The sequence below is a fragment of the Etheostoma spectabile genome, unplaced genomic scaffold (assembly GCF_008692095.1).
Source record: "Etheostoma spectabile isolate EspeVRDwgs_2016 unplaced genomic scaffold, UIUC_Espe_1.0 scaffold461, whole genome shotgun sequence".
Lineage (NCBI taxonomy): Eukaryota > Metazoa > Chordata > Actinopteri > Perciformes > Percidae > Etheostoma > Etheostoma spectabile.
The window spans coordinates 328,675-350,068 of NW_022605614.1; the positions used below are offsets into that span (position 1 = coordinate 328,675).

The following is a 21,394-nucleotide window of genomic DNA, read 5'->3' on the forward strand; positions in this document are numbered from 1 at the left end:
ACTTTATGGAACAGCTGCAGTGAAGAGATGAAATCATGTTCAACAATGAGCAATTTCAAGAGATTATTTAAAGTGAATACATCGAATGGATTTGAAAAGGACTCAAGTTGATAGTACTGTATGGTTCCTGGGCGTATATGCTAAATCTAGTTTGGATGGGTTATTATTATATGTAGATAGATGGAAACAAAGAAGATAGATACAAAAGAAAAAAAAAGTGTAAATGTGTGTGTGTGTGTGTGTGTGTGTGTGTGTGTGTGTGAGTTGTAGATATACGGTACATGTATGTTTATGTAAACATGTGAACATGAATAAGTGAAGCCTATGTATACATACAATGTACATATATTTTTTTTACATGTTTAAAATAAACTACAAAACTAAAAAAAACATTTTTGCATTATAGGCACTGTGTTACAGTAGACTTTTAGTTATTTGGAATTGTATTCATATCTTGTGAGTTTAGTCAGCACATTGTTTTCTTTATCCTGTATAATAAAGTGTAATATAATTTCTCTTGTTGCTACAACGTCGTTAGAACAGTTTGATTGATATAGTACCTATCCTCCTGTATTAATTACAGGTTTTTCTTTCAACTCATTCTTAACATCATATTGGGAGCTTCTCTAAATAAAGAGGAAGATATTTGCTTTCCAGTTGGCTGCTACATGCTTTTATATACTGTAAATATGTATCATTATGACACAGCCAGATCAGAAACAGCACACAGATTTAAAATGGGCACAATAAGGGCCTTTCGTTACCCACATTGAGCACATTGTGCCGGTGCAATACTGACCAATTACAGCAGTTTACCTCCATAACTAGAGGCCCCTGTCACTGCCCAATGTGAGGACAGTGCAGATTTGAGTCACGGATGTGTCACTCTGCCATGAGTAAATCTGTAAGTTGCACTTTTCAACTAGTAGCATATAAAATGCCAACGAGAGACTTCTGTAATGTCCGTAAAAATGGACTTACTTAATGAAGTTGGTTCACTGCTGGCTACAAGTTAGCAATCAAACCACCATAGATAGCTACACAATTTTTGGAACGATTCCCATCTTCTGTTATTGTTTGAAATGAGAAAAGTTTATTATTTCATGATATCACAAATGTCAGTATGACAGTTATGTCGTAAACCGTTTAAATCTGAGCATGTGCGACTCACATCTGCACTCGCCTCACATTGGGCAGTGACAGTCCCACACTCTGTGTGCTGTAGAGAACATGATCAGTTTGAGAAATGTATAGAAACTCTTTAAGGAAACTTTGCTGCATCAAAGGCTTATTTCTTCTCATATGGTAAAGGTTCACTTTAGGTCAATAATTTTGTTGTGTACACCTCACTCTTAAAATCAAAATGAACCCATTAACCATCAAAACCTTTATGGACTCACTATCCAATCTCCATCCTGGATCTCCATCGTCTTCTCCATGGTGACCGGACAGCGTAGGTTGATGCTGTCCTGGTGCACTCCCATTATCTCATCTGTCTGCTACCCATCTGATGGCAGAGAGCAGCGTTGTGTTAAACCGTGTGATGTGGATAACCTGATCTTTGATCTATGCCACTATGGCAACACCCCCCCCCCCTTGCTGTGACCTTGCAGCCTGTCCCTGTGTGGCATTGCCTTACAGCGGCTCCGCAATACATTCTCCCAGCAACACACACACTCAAAACACACAAACACTTTGTCTTTGTGACCCACATTTTGTGCATATTTTCACTGGCACACATTAGGAACACACAGGGAAACTCTCACTGAGGCTTGTCTACCCCCCACACACTCATACCAATTGCAGAGAGTACTTTGTGCATTCACTGACTGACTGGGCAGCTACTGAAGAGAGAGAGGGAGGCTGGTGGGAGGAGGGAGATGGAAACAGAAAGAGGCAGAGGGATTACAAAGAGAAGCAGACCCAGACAGATAGAAGAGAAGAACAGATAAGACTTGCACATCCAGTAAAACCTAACTGGTGGAAAGACAGAGTGAACAAAACAGGAAAGGCAATTCAGAAATAGGAAGGGAAAGGGGCTTGCCCAACAGAGAGGAAGATAGTTGTTGTTAAAGAGGCGGGGGGGAACTGATGGGATGGCATTGATCTCTGGGAGCTGCCGGCTCCTGGGCCAGATGGCGTCTTGTTGCTGCAGACCGCTGCTCAACTCCTCCTGCTGTGGACCCTTCATCAAAGTCTGCCTCTCCTCCTTCACAGGTCTGTCCCAGCCAGCTCTCTGCACTACTCCTGTACATGTACGGTACATGTTATGAGACGGACCGCTATATTCACATAGACAGGAGCATAGCTCCAATACACAACATGGGTAACACACTTAGCCAAGAAGGTAAAAAGGGCATGGTGTGTTTCTGTACTGTAGCAGCATGACTCTGCTTTTGTCGACTCAAGCAATCTTGTTGGTGCTAACTGTGCTCTGTGTTGTAGGATGGGAAAGAATAGGCTGTTGTCCTCTTCGGCCCAATGTCATGTTGCATTGTGTTGCTAAGTTGTGCTCCCCATTGTCTTGTTGTGAATGCTCTGTATCAAGATAAAACTGTTGTGATGTGTTTTTGCACTGACAAAGCATGTGGAAAATAAAGAAAAGGGGCATTTCAATCTAAATGATTACTTTCTGTAGTTACCTGGCGGTTAACAGTATGTTCCTTTTATTTTAAATGGTGTGTCACTGTGTGTCTGAACATATGTGACCATGCTGACATAGAAGTGGAGGAACCTAGAAGTTTATTTTCTGATGTCAATGCAGCTGTATGTCTGTGTGGCCCGGTGTGTGTTCAACGTCATTGTAGTCGTCCCCCCCCAAACCCTGATAACTCCTCACACTAACCAAAGGCTTGATCTTGGCATTGACGAGTAATTCAAGCACCTCTAAAGCCCACTACTTAGCATGTTTTATCTTGTTTCTTTAATCCATACAAGACCAAAGTATAAAGATTCTCACCACTGTTTTACGTCTCCTTCTTGGCCAGGAGCAGTAACTTCACCAAATCTCTGCTGGTCACTCCCGGCCAACACCGGGAAAATGACAAATTGTTGTTTTTACACTTTGGTTTTTATAGTATAATGTGTTCATTCATCAGCCTTTTGTTGTTGTTTATTTCAAACAGAGCTAGGCTAGCTGTTACCCCGAGTCTTTACGCTAAGCTAAGCAAGTCAACTTGCTGTCTCTAGTAGTATTGATCTTCTTATCTAACTCTTGGCAGGAACAGTAATGTGCATTACTCAAAAGGACAAACTATTCCTTTATAGTGAATTCATATGAGAATTGAACTGCATTAAAAACTTTGGAAGTATTTGATGATTACATTATTTAAATAAAATAGAAAAATGGGTCTAAATGTGTTTTTCACATTAGTGTTCATGAACTGATTTGTTTCCTTAATTACAGACATCTCTCCAGCTGAGCTGGATGCTCTTTGGAGGGAACCACCATATGCTCTCGGGGGAGTAAATGAACACTTCTCAGGAAATGACATCATGACTGAAGGTAGACTATTTTGAACTGGACATCTCAGTCAACCTGAAATCCCATTATTATAGAGTCCTCTATTACTTTGGAGCTCAAACAACACCACACCACTTATTAGAGCTGTGTGGTCACAAAGTGAGGAAGTGCATGGGACATCCTCCCTGCACAATGGAACCAACTAGGGGAAGCTCATCACCACTGTACTGCAAAACCCAGCTATTACACACATCCATTGGGCTGATATTTATAGATTTTTCAACTTATGATCCTGTTAATACGTTGTTGTGATAAACAGTAACAATAACAATAATTTCCAACCAGGGGCAGGCTACTTTACAGTTAGCTAAAATTTAGTTAAAATAGAGAGATAAAAACTAATTTAATTTTTAATTAATGGTTAAATATTTTGCTTTAAGTAATGCATAAAGGGCTTAGACTTACTGCTGTATGAATATAGTGACAGTGTTGTTGGATGGCTTATGACCAAAACTCATCTGTGAACCGTCAGGGCCTCTGAGCTCACCAGGCTGATGACTGCTCCCAGACTATACATGGAGAAGCAGCATTTAGCTCTCGTGCACCACAGAGCTGGAACAAACTTCCACAGGATATTAGACTTGTACCAACATTGACCACCGTGAAATCCAGGTTAAAAACATTTCAGTTCTGCTCTGCCGTTGACTCAATACTCCCCCCTTCTATCCTGTATTTGAGTCTCTCTTCATGATTTGTTTTTATTTTTTAAAATGCATAATGTTAAGCACTTTGAATTGCCATTGTGTAAAAGGTGCCACACAAATACCTTTAAGAGAAACATTCTGATAATTTCCACTTGGGGGGAACTTCTGTTATAAATCTAAATCCTATGTTCCTCCTGTACTATATTGAATGCATGTACCATCTAGTAATATTTTCTTTTAAATCTCCATTACAGTTTGGAACTGGTACTGTAATTGCAGCTTACTTCTGAACAACACTTCTGATTTCCCTTTTGATAAAATTGGTTCTACATTCTACACACCTGTATTTATCATACAGAAACCCTAAATACTATATACTATTTAGAAAACACTGGCTTAACCAACAATGGGTTGAGTTTTATAGGAAAGGATGCTTAAAAAAAGTCTGATATGCTCTACTTTAGGCATGGAATCACAAAAGGTGATAATCTAAACTTGATCTAGCAGCTTTTCTCTTGACTTTGTCTCCTCTTTCAGGTGTTGTTGAGGAGGAGGACGGTCCCATGGTGGAGTCAGGTGAAGGTGGGGTGGAGCCTGACAGCTACTGGATGAAAAAAGAGGCCTTTCTCAGAGGAAGTACTGTCACACTGGGAGAGAAATTCTCCTCAGGTACATTTAAGAATCCTTTTTGCCCGAGTCCATTATCTGACTTGTAGTATGTTTCTAATGAAAAACTAGCTTTTACATTAGCCAGTGTAAACTAGTTTGAGTTAGAAGCCTTTCCCATGCATTATATTTATGAATACTGATGTTTTACTCACTCAGCAGTTTCATCCTTCACATTCCTCCAGGTTCTTCCACTCAAATGGATTTAAATAGCTACACTGAGAGTCCAGTAAGAGGCCTAATAGCTTTGTTATTCCTCCGGGGACTAACATACTCACAGAACATCTCACTGAAATATGAGCTCCTGTAGAAAATCTTTAATGAACTCTTAAAACTCTCTAGATTCTTTCCCTTTTACTCAGTGACTACAAACCAAAACCTACAGCAACTTATCTTTGCAATGAAGCATGATGAATTAGTAAAATGATTACAAACACATCATTTGTGAATTTAGTCCTTTAATTTCCCAAGACAATGGATCATAAATCCTCTCTCTCGTTCTCTAAGCAATTTTTTACTTCTAAATTCTATTTTGATTGTTTTTTTTTGTTGTCCACACACTTCCTGTAGATTCAGTGTCAAACTGAATTTCACTAAGGACCACTCTGGAAAATAAAATCAAGAGCAAACATAAACATTTTTAGACTGTATTATTGCATGTCTCATATAGCCGTACTTACAGTTTGGTCCACATCAAGCCATAAAAAAGTCAGCAAAACAGTTCCTTAGCCATCATACAATCAAGCCAATCAAGCAAAACAATTAGCAGATTTTTAAAAGCAGGCCACCACATAGCTGACTCACAACTATGTGTTTCACAGGCCTTAATGTATATAAAATCACTGATTGTGTAGGATTTTCTGAGTCTCAATATCGGTGTTATAAAGAAATAAAAAGGTCGTAATGATGAGAGGCATGATCAGACAACAGATGACACAGACTCATGAGCTCCTGCTGAGGATGGTTGACTCAGTATACTGGCAGAGAGGGTGCTGCAACGGGGCCATCGTTTCTCTCTCTCTGAACCGCAAGATACAAAGGACTCATGTATGGTTGGAAACACACAGAACACAACATTATTAACATTATTATTTTACTAGGGACATATGCTACGGCGTAGCCATTTGTTCAACAAATCTCCAATGTACACCATCACAGCATTTATAGCTATTGCTGGTTTCCACTGCCAGTCCCTTTGAAGGGCTTTGTAGTAGATATGCACCAGACATCACTTGAACATACATACAGTACATGTACTAATAAGGTGGAAACACTTTTAGCTGACACAGCCACAGTGGTGTCCATCTCAGCTATCTTACTGTAGTCAGAGGTCAAAGGTGAACAGATGAACTTGAAATGATAGTGGCCTCTGTCTTACACTAGTAGTGGCGCCTCTGTACACACATCCAGCTGTCGTCCTTTCTCACTACAGTCTACATACAGTATGTAAACATGTTATCTAAAGTGACAACTATCAACATGACTAACATAAAATAATGTGTGTAAGAAATAATTTCCATCTATCAGTCGGAAAATCTGCCGAATTCTGCTTTGAGTGACGCATAATAAAATAAAATGTTTCCCGTCTTTTTTGGTAGGAGGGCAAACATTTACTGTGAACCTACATTGCTAACGGGCCGGGTAAAAATTTTCCAGGGGCAGGATTTGGCCTGCAGGCCTTGAGTTTGACACGTGAAAAGAAACAATTTGACGAAATAATAAAAGAGTAATTGATAACAGTGTTCTTCTTGTCTTTTGTCTAGAAATTGTGCTGCTGTTCACCGGGCAGAGGCGCTCCAGCATGAATCCTGACCAAGCCCTACAGGAGGCCCTGCGCACCCGACTGCGGGTGGTGGAGAGCAACAGCCAGGACGTCATCCAGCTCTTTAAAGTGAGTGACAGTCAGAAATGACAATGTAGGTCACAAAGGTATTACCGTAACAGTCAAACTGTCTGATATCATAACAAAGACCAAGGTGCATTATGATAAGAAGCCGTATATTGCAATATAATATGTACTGTATATGTGTAGTGCACTTAATGGAAACAGATGGTTGTTCTGTTATTGAAACATGACACTTTGTTTCTGCAGGACTTGTCTGCACGTCTGGTGTCTGTCCACGCTGAGAAGGATAGCTTTGTACTCACATTCAAGACTGTGGAGGAAATCTGGAAGTTTTCAACTTACCTAGCATTAGGTAAGTAACCATATCATATCTCACAGGCCTACAGGAACACATACTTTCTTCCTAAGTTAAAGGTTTAGTGCATAACTTTTTGATATTAATGAATGTGCGTTACATTGAAGCCATCGCCAAATGAGTTGCTACAAAGCTAGTTAAGACTATCGCGTGCACGCGCGGGGGGGGGTTGGGTGCAGCCTAGGTTGGCTTGTATCATGTGGACATGCAGAAACCAAACACTATAGCTTTAAAATCCGTTTAGTTTTTTTCCCATGAGCGATGATTTTGTAGTGTGCTTTGTTTGTGCTCTTCTCACTGGTTGGAAGTACATTTGTATAAGGTTGGAAAACATTTGAATCAGAGCCTGAGGACAGTTGTGGAGTTGTTTGGTCATGTTGCCGGGTCCCTCAAATCCAATCAAACCACACCCACACAGGCCTAAATAGGCAGACTGGTTGAGGTTTTAAGTGTTAAAAAGCTACCTAAGGATGATTTATTTCAAATCTTTGTAAATGTAATGTTGTAGAGAAAAACGTAGAACTTTAAGTCCAGATTTCAGGTGCATCACAAACACATACATTGCTCTTTCCTTAACCATTTTTCCAGTTTATACATTTATTGTCCTATTTTTATTCTTATCATTGTAGCTGTATACCAAGTTTTTATTAATTGGTGATATTAGCATAAGGAGTATTAGTCATATTCATATCTGAGTTGCACATGCTCTGTCCCAGGTTATGTTGCTCGCTGCTTGGAGAACTTCCTGTGTGATCAGTCCTTCTGGCTGGACCCAGAGCTGCTCAGCGACCTGCAGATCAATGTAACTGTGGACGAGGAACATTTGGCCACCCTTTACCTAGGACTGTTACTCCAGGAGGGTAAGTCAGGTTGTGTTGTGTCATGTTCTGGAAGCTCAGTGAGCCTTTTAGGAACACTTGCATTATGAACTGTAACACAAAGGTTAAGAGAGTGAAAAGTGAAGAATGAAATGTAGTTCATAAATCTGTTATACCTTGGTAGTTAAACCCGTGCTTTTGTCCAGACTCTAAACTGAACCGTATTGATTGCCCTTTGGCTGCCATGACTTTCATGAATATTTGAAAATATTTATAGTCAGAAGTATGTGGACCCTAGCCACTGTAATTTTGTAGTAACTAACTTTAGCAGACATTTGATCCCATTACTATATTTCCATTTTCATTGACCCCAATTAACACTATGAAGGATTTAACTATCACACATGACTTTGGATAAATTGTAGCAATGCTTTATTGCCATACAGTTAGAAGACCTTAGGTGCCTCACTGTGTACAGTCAATGTCTAAAGTATTATAGACTTCTAATTACAAGTCAGAATTATGACCCCATTGGACATCAGTGAATTTGAGCAATTAGCTCAAATGTTTTGAAGTATTATAAAATAAGTGTTCTGTGCCTAGTCTACAAAGACGTCCCTACTTTCTCCTGAACATTTTCCTGAGGCAAAAAGCTTCATGGGAATGTATAATAAAACTGTAGTGCTGGCCTATAGTCATAATAATTACATTAACTTAATAGGGCAAGGATATAAAACGTCCATCATTCACCCAGTTACACGCTTTGCTGATTCTTCACTTAAATGTGGTGACTTTTATCAACATGAAGAAACTGACTGAAAATATTTGTTTCTGAATTCACACAGATATGTATTGTCTGCATATGATTGTGTGTATGTTTTTCAGAGGTTGATACTAATGAACCAATCTCTTTGCAGGATCTTTTTTTGCCAAGGCGCAATTCACAAGAAGTGAGCAGGATGAGGACGACGAAGAACAGCTGTCATTCAAAAAGAATGACTTACTGATGGTGAGAGACACAGGGCAGGATGACATGTGGGAGGGCACCATGCTCTCCACAGGAAACCATGGCCTGGTGCCAGTCAACGCCATGCAACCGCTGCCTTACCCCTTCTATCAGTAAGTCACTCTGTGTTCCTCAAATCCCTTGATTTACCCTGCAGGCAACAGTGGGATTAACATGTTCTCAATGAGCAGAGCAGCAATACAGACATGTGTGCACGTGAGCTAAACTATACTTCCTGTGTGGTCAGGTGGTTCCTGAGGAAGTACCCAGGCAATGTTGGATGTTCGCCAGCAGAAAAGGAACCCTTTGAACATGCTATTGGTAAAAACATTCAGCATATAAATTATTTTCACACATAAAACTGTACAGCGTTGTAGCCTATTCTGAACTCAGGCGCAGATATCCAAACCATCTCTTCCACCGATCTGAACCTGGGAAGCTAATTAAGCGTTTTTTCCGACGTAGCTGTTTATAATGACACGGTACGCTACCTGCTCAGCAACAAACAGCAGACAGACAACGTTAGCGACTGTAGTGGCCAGATATTTCCCTGTGGAGCTTCTGGAGACTAAATGAGAGCTAAACAGGAAGTCAATATTGTATTTAAATGTATCAGTTGGACACAAACATGACTCCAATGAAGGCTTATGTTGCTCAATATCTGCTGTGTGAATTAGCCACTACTTGGGAAAACATTTGCCGTAAAGTAGATAAAATGTAAATGTTGTCTTTACAACAAGTTGCCAGTGTTGATTGTAGCAGCGATTGTTTTTGAAGTAATTTCACTACTTATCCAAAGTCAGACACACTCACAGACACCTTTCATGTGTCTGCATGCCTTCTGATGGTACGCAATGTGTTGAGGTTAGCTTAGCATAGTTCAATTCCTGGATTTCTAGGAATTTTGTATGAGATCAAGTAGAAGTTCCTCACCACAAAAATCAAGAAATACATTGTTTGAATGTGTTGTGTAACATAGCTACTTATTGTGTTTGCGAAGTCAGCTATTTTACTGTTACATGAAGACAGAGGATATATTATAAAGATTTTCCACTTCCTATTTACTGGAACACACAGCGATGCACAGCCACAGCGGATCAATACTAATAGTGTAATGCATATACATAGTTGTAGCTCCAATTTGTGTGCACTTTATTTTGTTTTAAAAAATACATAAAAAGTATTAAGCTATACAGTATTATCATATTCATGATCAGACAATGGTATTATGTATTGACCCCGTAAACTCTCTTATGTGTCTGGTTCTCCTCATCAAACCCCTCAGTGACGGGTTCCTGTGTAGCAGTGGTCAACTACAGTCCAGTGGGCCCCGATGAGCTTCTGCTGAGTAGAGGGGACATTGTGGAGATCCAGGGTCTACTAGTCCGAGGCCTTGACATGTTCATAGGAAAACACACTTCCACAGGGCACAATGGTTTTGTACACAAGGCCCATGTCAAACCTCTGGATGTTGTACCCCTGTAAGAAAGTCAACTTTTCCAGTTGTATTAAGCATGGCTTGTTTCTAGTTTTTGTGCTGATGTGTGTATCTGCAGTCTGGACGGGGTGAGGGTGCCACCGAGACAGGAGCAGACGTGATAATGCTGCCTTTGTTTCCCTCCCACAGAGGTGGACAGTTGGTCTTTCTGACTGAGGAGGAGAGAGCCAGCCTGGCTCAGGTTAACCCCTGTAGCTCTGAGCCAAGTGACAGTGGCCTGCTGGAAAGACTCTTCTCGTCTGACATCAGCTCCGTGTACAGACTAGGTAAAGAAAGGACTTGGCCGATCAAATTGTTGGGTGGAGGAGGGGTGTGCTGCCGAGCCATGGCTGAAATATAGGTCATGTTTGGTTTGACATGCAGCTCCTGTTACTTTACTAAATTGTTGTATTGTTAGTGATTCATTCTGTTTCAATATTTATCCCCAACTGGGAGATTTTCTGTTTAATGGATTTACCTTGTGTGGTTCCAGACAGACTGGATGAGACTGACTTCAAGTACATTAGAAATCGTCCAAAACATGGTAATACTTTACACGTAATTGTGGAAATCAGCTGCTTCTAAACTTTATTTATTAAAACAACTTGACGTGTTAGTCCACTATCTGTGTCCGTCTTCTTCCCAGATCAAAAGATTCCTGAAAGCACCCGTCAGAGCGTCGTGTCAGAGAAAGGTGGAGGGACACCCCCATACTACTCCTCTCCTCGAGCCTCTCTGTGTCCCTCCTCCCCTCGTCTGTCCCTCTATCAGTCCCATTATCCTCTGCCACGCGAGGGAGAGAGCCTTTCCTTCACTCTGGATGACACGTTCAGAGAACTGGACCAGTTCCAGGAAGACCCACCTCTCTTCTTGGAGCAGAACAGCTGGGAGGGGGAGGACTCCGAGTTCAGTAACCCCACACTGACCCTGCTCAACCATGACCACTTCCAGGTCTGCAGAGTCCCAGTTCATTCACTGATTTATTTATTTATTTATTACAGGGCCAAGCAAAGAAGCAATGCAACAGATTGTAGTTTTGTTTCTTGTTTTCTATTTTATGTCCATGGCAGCTAATAGAAGCAATTGTTTTTTTTGTTTTTTGTTATTTATGAAAGGTGCTACCTTAAGATATCATTCATATATTAGGTCTATGAAAAAATCTAAACGTGATGGCAGAGATGCAAAAACAAGAAGCGAACAGTTTTTTTGCATTCATTTACCGTTTGATTGTACAATAATATTACTCAGAAGTAAATGTGTATATATATATATATATTAACTAGGGGTGTCATGATTTTGATTGATTTTAAATTGAAAAGCGATCAAATTGAGCTTTCGATCTCAACTATCAAAAATGAGAAGCATCCTCCAGGATCAGCGATTCCCCCAGTATTTTTTTCTCCGAATGTCCGAAGAAGAAACAACAGAAATAGCATGGCTTCCCTGCAGGTGGCATGCAGCTTACCAGTAGCATGCAGCTGCATTTTTCCAGACACCGTGGCCACTGCCGGAGTCAGAGATGACAGAGAAAAAAACGAACTGGAAAATCCTCCTGCTTCCTAAGGTCACCGGTGTGACAACATTTTGCCTTCCCCATGAGTGGGTTATGTAAACAACCTCCGACAGGGACCGAATGGGGAATTCAGTTGCACCTCATAAGCTCTGAGAAACTCAAACTGTTGTTGTAAAGTACCCTTCTGCCATCTAGTGGCTCTTGTGGTGGCATTGCCATCCAAAAATGTTTAAATCAAAAATTTACTTAAATCATGACCTTAAAATCAAAGTCTAATCGATCATTGATTTGCAGAATTGTGACACGTAATATCAGTCAATCATATATCATTGTGTGCAACATTTTCAATAGCACCACCATCATTTATGTGATTCTTATTCTTCTTCTCATTGACTTGTAACTTCTCTTTTCTCTCTCTCTCAAAAAGCGCCCTAGTTCAACACAAGTTTAACAGATGTGGTCAGTTGGTAATGTGGTTGATTAATTAAGCTGGGCTTTTACTGATAGTACTCTGTCGCCACCAAAACTGAAAAGACAGATCTGTGGCATGCCTTTACTGTATTATGACTTATCAACACAGTTCTGACAACTAAAAGCCTTTGGTTATTATATTTCTGAAGACGTGGGGATAGAGCCTTTTGCACTATGACTCTGACTCTGACCCAGACTCTGCATTGCTCTGCCAACCAGCATTAAGTTTGCTGACAATGTGGACTGTTTTAAGGGACAAGTGAAGACTTGGTCACGCTAGCTAGCACGTTATCTGTTGTTATTTTTTACTTTATTTGAATCTTAGACTATTTCTCTATTATGATTTATTGTCTATGCACGTTGTAAAGCACTTTGTGTACACTTTGTGTGAAAAAAGCTGTAAAAATAAATTTGACTTACTTACTTAAATTGATATGGCAATATTTTCCTTATTTCCATGTGTGCCTGTCCCATCAGCCCGCCAAGAGACTCTTCTTAATTTGTTATTTCTTGCAGGAGGACTTCCTGCCCCTGTACGACCTGCAGTATTCCTTCCTGTGGGTGAACTTTAGTGGTAAGACAGAGGACGAGCTTTCAGGGCATCTAGAGAGTGTCAGGGATTGTGCCAAGAGGATGGGCTTGCACTGGGCACATCGACGGGCATGCTTCCTCCTGGGAAGACTCTGTGCCAGGAAGCTAAAGTTCTCCCAGGTTTGTAATTCATTTCTAGCATTAATGTGTGTTGTGGATTTGTTAATATGCTTTATTTCTCCCTAAAAAGTCAATATAAGGCAAGTGAGTCTGTAACAAGACACCACAACATTGAGAATATAATCATATATATAATATTTAATATTGACACATGTTTCCTTCTCTCCTCAGGCCCGTGTGTATTATGAGGAGGCTCTCAGTGTCCGTGTGGACAGTTTCTCGGACACGCCGCTCCTCATCGCTCTCTTCACAAACCTCACCGCTGTCTACCTGAAGCAGCGTATGACAGACAGGCTGTCCCAGACTCTGGAGAAGGCCGGTGCCCTGCTCCTCTGTCTGCCCTGCCACACCTTTACCTCCATGGACGAGGTTGAACTGCTGCAGCTGCTCCTGAGGAGATCGGTGGTGATGGGGGACAAACACCTGGAGGCTCGCGTCTGCTACCTCATCTCCAGCCTCTTCCTGCTCCTCAGGAAGACTGAAGATGCTCTTCCCTTTGTGGAGCGACTGCAGTTTCTCTCAAGGACGCTCTCTGCTGCAGAGGGACTTCCCATAGTTCCTTTGGACCTCAACTGGCTTTTGAGCTGGCTCTATCATCGTAAGTACATGCCTTACTTAGCCCTGTCCTCTCTGAGTCTAGACTCAAGACAAGACCACTCCCTCCACGATGCTTTCCTGAGGATTGAGTTGTTTATCAGGAACTCTGTTCGCCTGAACCCGTGCTGGAAGGAAGGAACCTCCCTGCTGCCTGCCCAGATTGTGATTTATCTTCAGCAGGCCCTGACAATAGCTAAGCAAGGGGAGGACATGAAAACCCAGAGGGACCTGTGTCAGGGCTTGGCCACCATCTACCAGCAGTATGATGCTCTGGATGAGGCGGTGCACTGTGCTCAACAAGCTGTGGAGACAGGAGGCCACATCATTGAGGAGGAGGGCTTTGAGGCCTCTGTGCTGCTCGGGTGGCTGCTGGTGTTGACAGGCCAGGCTGAGAGGGCCCAGAGTGTCCTACTACCACTGCTCACATCTCTCCAGGTAAAGCAAGCATTGCTATTCATCTAGATCAGGGGTCTTCAATGTTTTTTAGGCCAATGGCCATCTTAGCTAAAAGAGCAGAGACCCTCTATTACATTTTTTGCATAAAATGTAGTTGCATTTTTTATACATCATGTTTTAATGTTAAACATATGTGGTGAATCATTAAGCTTTCATGTATCTGTAGATGGCTGCAGTGGCTACCTTACCTATAGGCAATAAGCCTATCATCAATATTTTGTAAATTCAAAGATTATTTTTCTACAAATAGGCCAAATTATCTTTTCTGATAATGTGTTGGATTCATGTTAATGCATATTCCCAGACAGTTTTTGAAAAAAACTTAAACAAAATTCCAACACTAATTTGGCAGCGCCCCTACAGTAACTCTGAGAACAGAGGTCGTTGGCCCCCTGCTAAAGATTGTAATCTTGTTAAATCTTCTTCTACATGAATATCACGTGTGATCTCTCCAGGGCACAGACAGTCCCACACAGCGAGGAGTGATCCACAACCTTTTGGCTTTGAGTCTGAGGCGGCAGGGCCACATCCCAGAGGCAGGCTGGCATCTCCACTCTGCCTTGGTCATCTCCAGGGAAAGTGGACACCAGAGGAACCAGGCCCTGGTATTGGCCAACCTGGGCTGCCTGGCACTCGATGTGGGGGCATCTTTGGTGGCAGAACGCTTCCTAATCAGGTGAGATATGAGTCTTATAATTTTTCCCCATGGAACTTAACATGTAGAAAGAGTTTAGGTTATTCAAGATGTCTCTTCTTAATTATTTGCATACAAGCTGCAACTGTTTTCCTCATGCTTGACATTGTATATATATATGTGTGTGTCTGTGTATGTATGTACATGTGTATATGTATGTGTGTGCATATAAAAAAAATATATATATATATATATATATATATATATATATATATATACACACATAGAGACTTTTTTTTAAAAATATTTTTATATTTATATTTTCTCAACTGTGTACGTGAATGACCTTACCGGTTAACTGTTTAATATTCAATGGTTAGAAAAGGGAGCATATGGGTGGTTTTGGTGTGACGGAGAGCCTTTCTCTTTTGTCTATCAGTATGTATGTATTGTATGTCTGTGATGCCTGTTTCTCCTGAGGTCCCCTCTGTCTTGTCTAATTTTGAATGTACTGTATATTCTTGTCTTTAAGGACCCCCTGGAAAATGAGATACTACATCTCAAGGGGTTCTTCCTAATACAAAGATTTTTTATTGTGATGGATGGTGACTGTGTCCCCAGATCCCTGCATCTTTTTCTGGATCTCTGGGAAAGCCCCACAGATGAGGAGCACGTTCAGGCCTACCTTTGGCTAGGGCGGAGCTACAAAGACAGGAGGAAGAGTCAGGACAGCAGGGCGTGCTATGAAATGGGGCTACTTATTGCACTACATGCCAGAAATCTACACAGTGAGTACAAGTAAACACGAATGGTTTGACTTTATTGACTCTCAGGAGTGGTGTCAATCTTCTCATCCAACTCTCGGCAAGAAAGAAAATAAGCACATTTCGCAAAACGTTTTTTATTTTTAAATGTGTTCACAGTAACATAAAATAATTTTTAAGGTAACATGAGAGCTAAAAGTGACACCACTTCTGTAGAGCTTTTTCCCTGTTTCAGTGTGATTTAATTAGAGTACAGCCAATACTGCATTATTGAGGAGGATGTAGATAATAATATATAATACAATTACATATAATTTATTATTTTTAGAGAGAAATATATTTGCCTATCTAATTTTTTAAACGTCAACACATAAGATATGTGTTCTGAGAGTGAGACATTTTACAGGAAAAATTATGTATTTTAATTATGTATTTTATTATTAATTTTAGCCATGCCCATGTAGGGTAAAGGTCAGACTTAATAATTCTTGTGAAATAGTTCTTATTACATATCACAAACATCAGAATCAGAGTGTATTAAGTCTTGGCAACAGCTTGTAAGATACTTGTTGTATTCTCTCACAGGTCAGATGGTGGTGGCCAAGGTGCTGAGTCGGCTCTATGCCGAGTTGATGCTGTACGGCCAGAGTATCGTCTACTACGAGCTCTGTGTGTCCGTATCCAGAGAGCTGAAGGACAAGCGACTAGAGGGAGAGTTTCTGGAAATCCTCAGCAGCGTCTACCTCTCACTCAACACTGAAAGGTGAACTTTGCCTCCTCTTCCTAATCCCTCTTATTCTCTATCCATCTTTGCCATAATATCTTTAGTTTCAACCAAAACATTTTACAACAATTCTGGATTGGGGATTGCAGATCATCTCGGAAATCTCTGGACTACACCAAGCAGAGTCTGAGAATTTCAATAGATTTGGGCAAGAGAGAGGAAGAGTCAGAGACGTGGCTGCAGGTGGGACGCATCTATTACCTCATCCAGGAGGACGAGCTAGCTGACATGTACCTACAGGTGAGGAGGAGGGAATATGTGGCGTGTGTGTGTGTGCTGGAGTGGTTACATGAGGGAGGTGGACATTTTTCAGCCACTGTTTTTCTTTTTCTTGTTCTGCCCTTTGTTCCTCCACAAAACTGGAATTCATTGTATGTTTTGTGTGCACTCCTCATTCCTGCACAGCAAAGATGGCGGCTTTATCAACAGTCTTTCAGTTTCATTTTGTCTTTATTTTATAACACTTCTCTGACAATCCTTACATATAGCTTAGTCATAAGCTACATAAGTCATTCTAATGGTAGATATGTAATCAATATTGATTGACAACATAATGTGATAAACAGGCAGCAGTGAAGACAGCCCTGAGGATGAATGATCATCACTTTGCCATGAGCATCTACGAGGAGGCAGGCGACGTCTACTTTAAAGGCCTCCGGAACCGCATGGCTTCACTGCCTTTCTACAGGGTAAGAGGACGCAACATACAGCTGCAATGTCATGATGCAGCATTTTCCATGATAAACTGTAGTACATTTTATTTTGAATATTAAATGATTTTTAAATTCTTGGCACTGATGATAAAATTTAACAGAATTTTTCATGTTTGCTTTCAGGACGGCAGTCTGCCATTTGCACGGAGCATCAAGGATATCCATTCAGAGTTCCGTTTGTTGAGTAAACTGACGGAGCTGTTAATGAAGCAGGGAGAGCAGGACGAGGCTCTGCAGTACGCAACCCTGGCTGTGGAGATCGCCAGCAAAACAGGTACAGAGTACAAGCATGGCCTGGACTAGAATCAGTGCCTTTTGACTGTTAGGTGACAGAGACCTTTGTTGTTTTACTTCAGCTGTGCAGTTGAATGAGAGGACAGCCTACCACCGGCTGGCTACAGTCTACTACCACCTGCAGCAGTACGAGATGGCAGAAAACTACTACCTGAAGTCCCTGTCCCTCTGTCCGCCCGTCCTGGGGGACCCCATGGAGGCTCGCTACTACACCAAGGTGTACTGCAGACTGGGAAATATCACTCTACACAAACTGAAGGTACAGCAGATCAATGTATTTCTGTGTTTGTATTTGTATAAGCAAATTTTAACGACATTTTATCCTGTCACCCAAAATCAAAACACAACATTAAAACCTTACTTAAAGATTAACTGACAGGTATTTTAATACATGTAACAACTTGAGAAATCAACAAAATCTTATTTATGTTTTGTGACAGGGTGCCCTCATGGCCTCTCCCCTCATGTCCTGTCATCTCTTTATTGGTAACATTCTAATAAAGGCATGAAAAAAGAAGTCCATGTAAATAGACTTATATTTTTAATAATGATCAGATATGTCAGTCAAAAGTTTAATTTCCTAAACTGTAAATCTCTTTATAAAACAAAACAATAAATACATAGATTTTCACAATAATCTATAAGGTGAAGTGGATGGCTATTCAATTTTTTGCAGATCTTTCCCCTGTCCTTCAAAAAGAAATATAAAGAAAATACTGTAATTTTCTTTTTTCTGTAGCTGGTGGCCTTTTCACAGTAAATTGCACTGATCAAAGTCAAGCCTTCAAATATGAAGATAGAATGTTTAGTTGAGTTGAGATCTGTTCTGACCTCTGCCCTGTTCACTCTGTCCAGGATTCTTTTGATGCAGTGGGCTACTTCCAGTTAGCTCTGGCAGCGGCCATGGAGGACCAAGCTAACCCCGAGGCTCTGTATGTGGTGTACATGAAGCTGGCTGAGATCCACGGCAACCACATGCCCGATGCTCAGCTGTGCCAAGTTTACAGAGACAGAGCTCAGAATCTGAAGCAACTTCTGGCTGGAGAGGAAGGTGCTGCTGTTAGAGAGGAAAGCATGAAGGATGAAGAAACAGAGCCTGTCCAAAAGAAGGACGAGGACTCTAATGCTAATAATAGGCCTACAGAAAGTTTGGTTAACAGAAAGACGCCTACAACTGAAAATAAAAAGTGCGAAGACAACTCAATTCCAAGAACTTGTTTAATACATGGACATACAGAGAATATATGTGCCGACACTAACATTGGAGATATGAACGGGAAAGAAGATCCCAACATTAATCTACAGATTAATACAGATGGCCCTTTTATGAACGCCTTTGGGTCCGAGACGGAAACCATTGCCAGTCAGTCGCACAGTGACAGTATTCTTACGGAGTCCTTTGATACAGCCAAGGAGGACATCTCAGACTCCAGCAGCTCCACTGACACTTTAGAAATATACCAGAATCAAACAGATGAGAAAGGCTTTGATACTGTCCACAGCATGCCCAGTCCAATACCTGATAATTACACCAGTGACATCACAAGACACACAGATGCCTTAAACGCAGATTCTGATACTCAGGATGAACAAAACACATCCGCTAAAGAAACAGATGTGCATGAAGATCCTCTTTAAAAAGATGCCAGTGGTGAGGACAATCAGTCTCATAGACACTGATAAAGCTGTAACCCTGGCGACAAACACACACAAACACACACACACACAGATGATGTGTACACATGTCTCTCAGTGGCAGCTTCACTGACATTTCCTCTGTCTGGTTTCTTGACTCCAACGTTCCAGCCACATGGCACTTATTGTAGGAAAGGTGATGTCAAAACTGTTTTTTTCTTTTTTAGAGATCTAGTAACATTAAAGCATGTGCCTTATATAAAATATGTTCTGCGATTATTACAGTGCATTTTGCTTTTATGTGTTTTCTAAATGTATGTTTTGGTATCTCTGGAAGATATGACTCAAACATAAATAATTCCTATTTTGTTTGCTGAGTGTTCCTTTGTGCTTTTGTTCATTCAAATATGCAGAAATACTGCACAGTGGCCTTGGACAACAACATTGAACAAAACATATGAATAAATACAAGCACGTAAAAACACAACTGCATTTACATCCAAGTGATTCTATTTTTCTTACCGTCAACCAATGATACCAAAACCAAACTTTGCAGGGATGTGCACAGGTAAAGGCTAATGTTTCCCGGGTAACAGCTCATTTACCCTTACTGACTGAGTTACCCATCCGGAGAAAAAAACCTAAGTAAACATTGTTTTTATTTATTTTTAATTGTTTGTTTTTGGTGTTGTGGCCGTTCGTCATTAGTAAAGTTGACTAAGTTTTCTGACACAAACAAGATATAGTGCAGGCACGAAATATAGGCGTCTTGTAATTAAAATACCTTAGTTTGACATTTGTGCTGAGCTTTCAAAAATTGTTGATTTTAGAGTTAATAAATGCAGTACTTAGTGTTGTTCTTCATGCAGTGATAGACATAATAACTTATCCATGCAATGTACTGTCCTTGGTCACTTCATGTAGGTATGACTGTTAAGGGATCACGCTCCCTTTAAATGTTCTGAATGTGTCGCTAGTCAGCGCCATTTTTTAGTAGAGTGACAAACACATTTGTGTGCTCAACATGAGAAGTTGTCCCTTGCAATTTACTGCAATTTCCACAATACAATAATAAAGTACAACCCATTTCAGTCACATTACAGTTCTTCTCTTTAGCACCCCCGTGGACATTTGTTTCTCAAAATTCAGAACGCAGAATCTTAGCCTGATGTTGCTGTACTCAGATTCTAGTCCGAATGGTCCAGACAATCACAGCTGCTTCTTATAATTCTAATTCCCATTCCATCAAACAATTAGAAAATCAAAGACAATCCCACAAATTATGCAATAACTGTTAAAACATGCAACACATATGCTACTAAAACTAAATGAAAAATACTAAAACTGCTAAATCTTAAACTGGGCAATCAACCACAACATCAAAACTTTGGGAACCAAATGAAAAGCTTCCTACAGTCAGAGAAGAAGAACAACATCATCATTAAAGAGAATCATTAACAAAAACACTCATACATGACTACAATGCATCATTGAAAAACAATAGCCCACAGAGACTAGAAAGGGTGAAAATAACTTATTTTAGTGGGTGTGGGTGGGTAATTTCATGTAATTAATTTCACTGCCGTTAAAGCGCCGATCCGCGCAATTGTCACATAATATTCCTTCTTCTACACATGGTCATGATAATGTAATTCAGATTCAGATTCAGAAATACTTTCTTGATCCCTGAAGGGAAACTCTGTTTCACAGTAGCACCAGTAGTAAGAAGACAGAGACGGAGCACTGCAACAGGCAGCTTGCACGTTAGCGCATGCGCACAATTCACTTCAGATGCATCAGCAACAGAATCAGAATCAGCATTATAGCAAGATTGAGTACAAGACATAACAACATAACAACATAATGCACAAGACTACACACGGTACATGTAGATACATGAAGGATTTTTTTGTGGTGACTTGGGAGGACGGGAAAAACAAACAAAAAGAGACCAAGGCAGTCAGATGTAAGCGTGGGGGGGGGGATAGGGGAGGGCATGTATGGTGTGGAGTGAGAGTTCTGTGTGTGTGTGTGTGTGTAATATGAAGCGTCAGACTGCCCAAGTTGTTAGAGAGTTCAGTTCATTCGGCCTTGAGGAGATAAGACAATGCACAGGAGTAGATAGTAATCCAGCTGGAGGCTGTTTACCCACTCAGGGGGGCATAGATCACAATTTCAATCCAAGTTAGGTTGATTTGGCAAAATTCGACCAAATCAATGTCCTCAGCGTCATACGTGCATCCAATTCATGAAGTGCCCTCTGCGCTTCCCCAGACCGGTCTGAGATGTTTCGAGACAGTTCTCTGGTCTGGTCAGCCCTCAGATGTAAAACCTTCATCCTCTCAACCACTCCATGTAGGCACTCTTTCAGTTCCCCAGACAGCTTGTGGGTAAATTTGCTGGCGGCTGTCTTACCAATTTTCCGATAGGTCAGGGAGACCCCAAGTCCGACAATCAGGGGCCCCACCAACAGAATTCCAATTATCC

At 40.8% G+C, this 21,394-nt stretch overlaps 1 protein-coding gene across 3 annotated transcripts in view; it reads left to right on the plus strand.

Moving 5' to 3' along the window:
* LOC116686736 (SH3 domain and tetratricopeptide repeat-containing protein 2) overlaps positions 1–19,284 on the plus strand; it is a 22,635-nt gene extending 3,351 nt beyond the window's left edge. The window contains exons 2-23 of one of the 3 annotated variants that reach the window (XM_032511765.1): positions 2,218–2,347; positions 3,407–3,505; positions 4,705–4,836; positions 6,597–6,724; positions 6,926–7,031; positions 7,751–7,894; positions 8,770–8,971; positions 9,106–9,179; positions 10,144–10,339; positions 10,486–10,622; positions 10,829–10,879; positions 10,982–11,286; positions 12,836–13,030; positions 13,202–14,062; positions 14,539–14,759; positions 15,339–15,505; positions 16,067–16,244; positions 16,355–16,505; positions 16,832–16,954; positions 17,102–17,252; positions 17,335–17,531; positions 18,128–19,284. In XM_032511765.1, the coding sequence (XP_032367656.1) occupies positions 2,254–2,347; positions 3,407–3,505; positions 4,705–4,836; positions 6,597–6,724; positions 6,926–7,031; positions 7,751–7,894; positions 8,770–8,971; positions 9,106–9,179; positions 10,144–10,339; positions 10,486–10,622; positions 10,829–10,879; positions 10,982–11,286; positions 12,836–13,030; positions 13,202–14,062; positions 14,539–14,759; positions 15,339–15,505; positions 16,067–16,244; positions 16,355–16,505; positions 16,832–16,954; positions 17,102–17,252; positions 17,335–17,531; positions 18,128–18,910 (4,695 nt within the window). In that variant the 5' untranslated portion in view covers positions 2,218–2,253 and the 3' untranslated portion in view covers positions 18,911–19,284. Of the gene's footprint in view, positions 1–1,662; positions 2,348–3,406; positions 3,506–4,704; positions 4,837–6,596; positions 6,725–6,925; positions 7,032–7,750; positions 7,895–8,769; positions 8,972–9,105; positions 9,180–10,143; positions 10,340–10,485; positions 10,623–10,828; positions 10,880–10,981; positions 11,287–12,835; positions 13,031–13,201; positions 14,063–14,538; positions 14,760–15,338; positions 15,506–16,066; positions 16,245–16,354; positions 16,506–16,831; positions 16,955–17,101; positions 17,253–17,334; positions 17,532–18,127 lie in introns of those variants that run through there. The other 2 variants (XM_032511764.1, XM_032511766.1) reach the window with 2 other exon arrangements.
* The last annotated feature ends 2,110 nt before the right edge of the window (positions 19,285–21,394 follow it).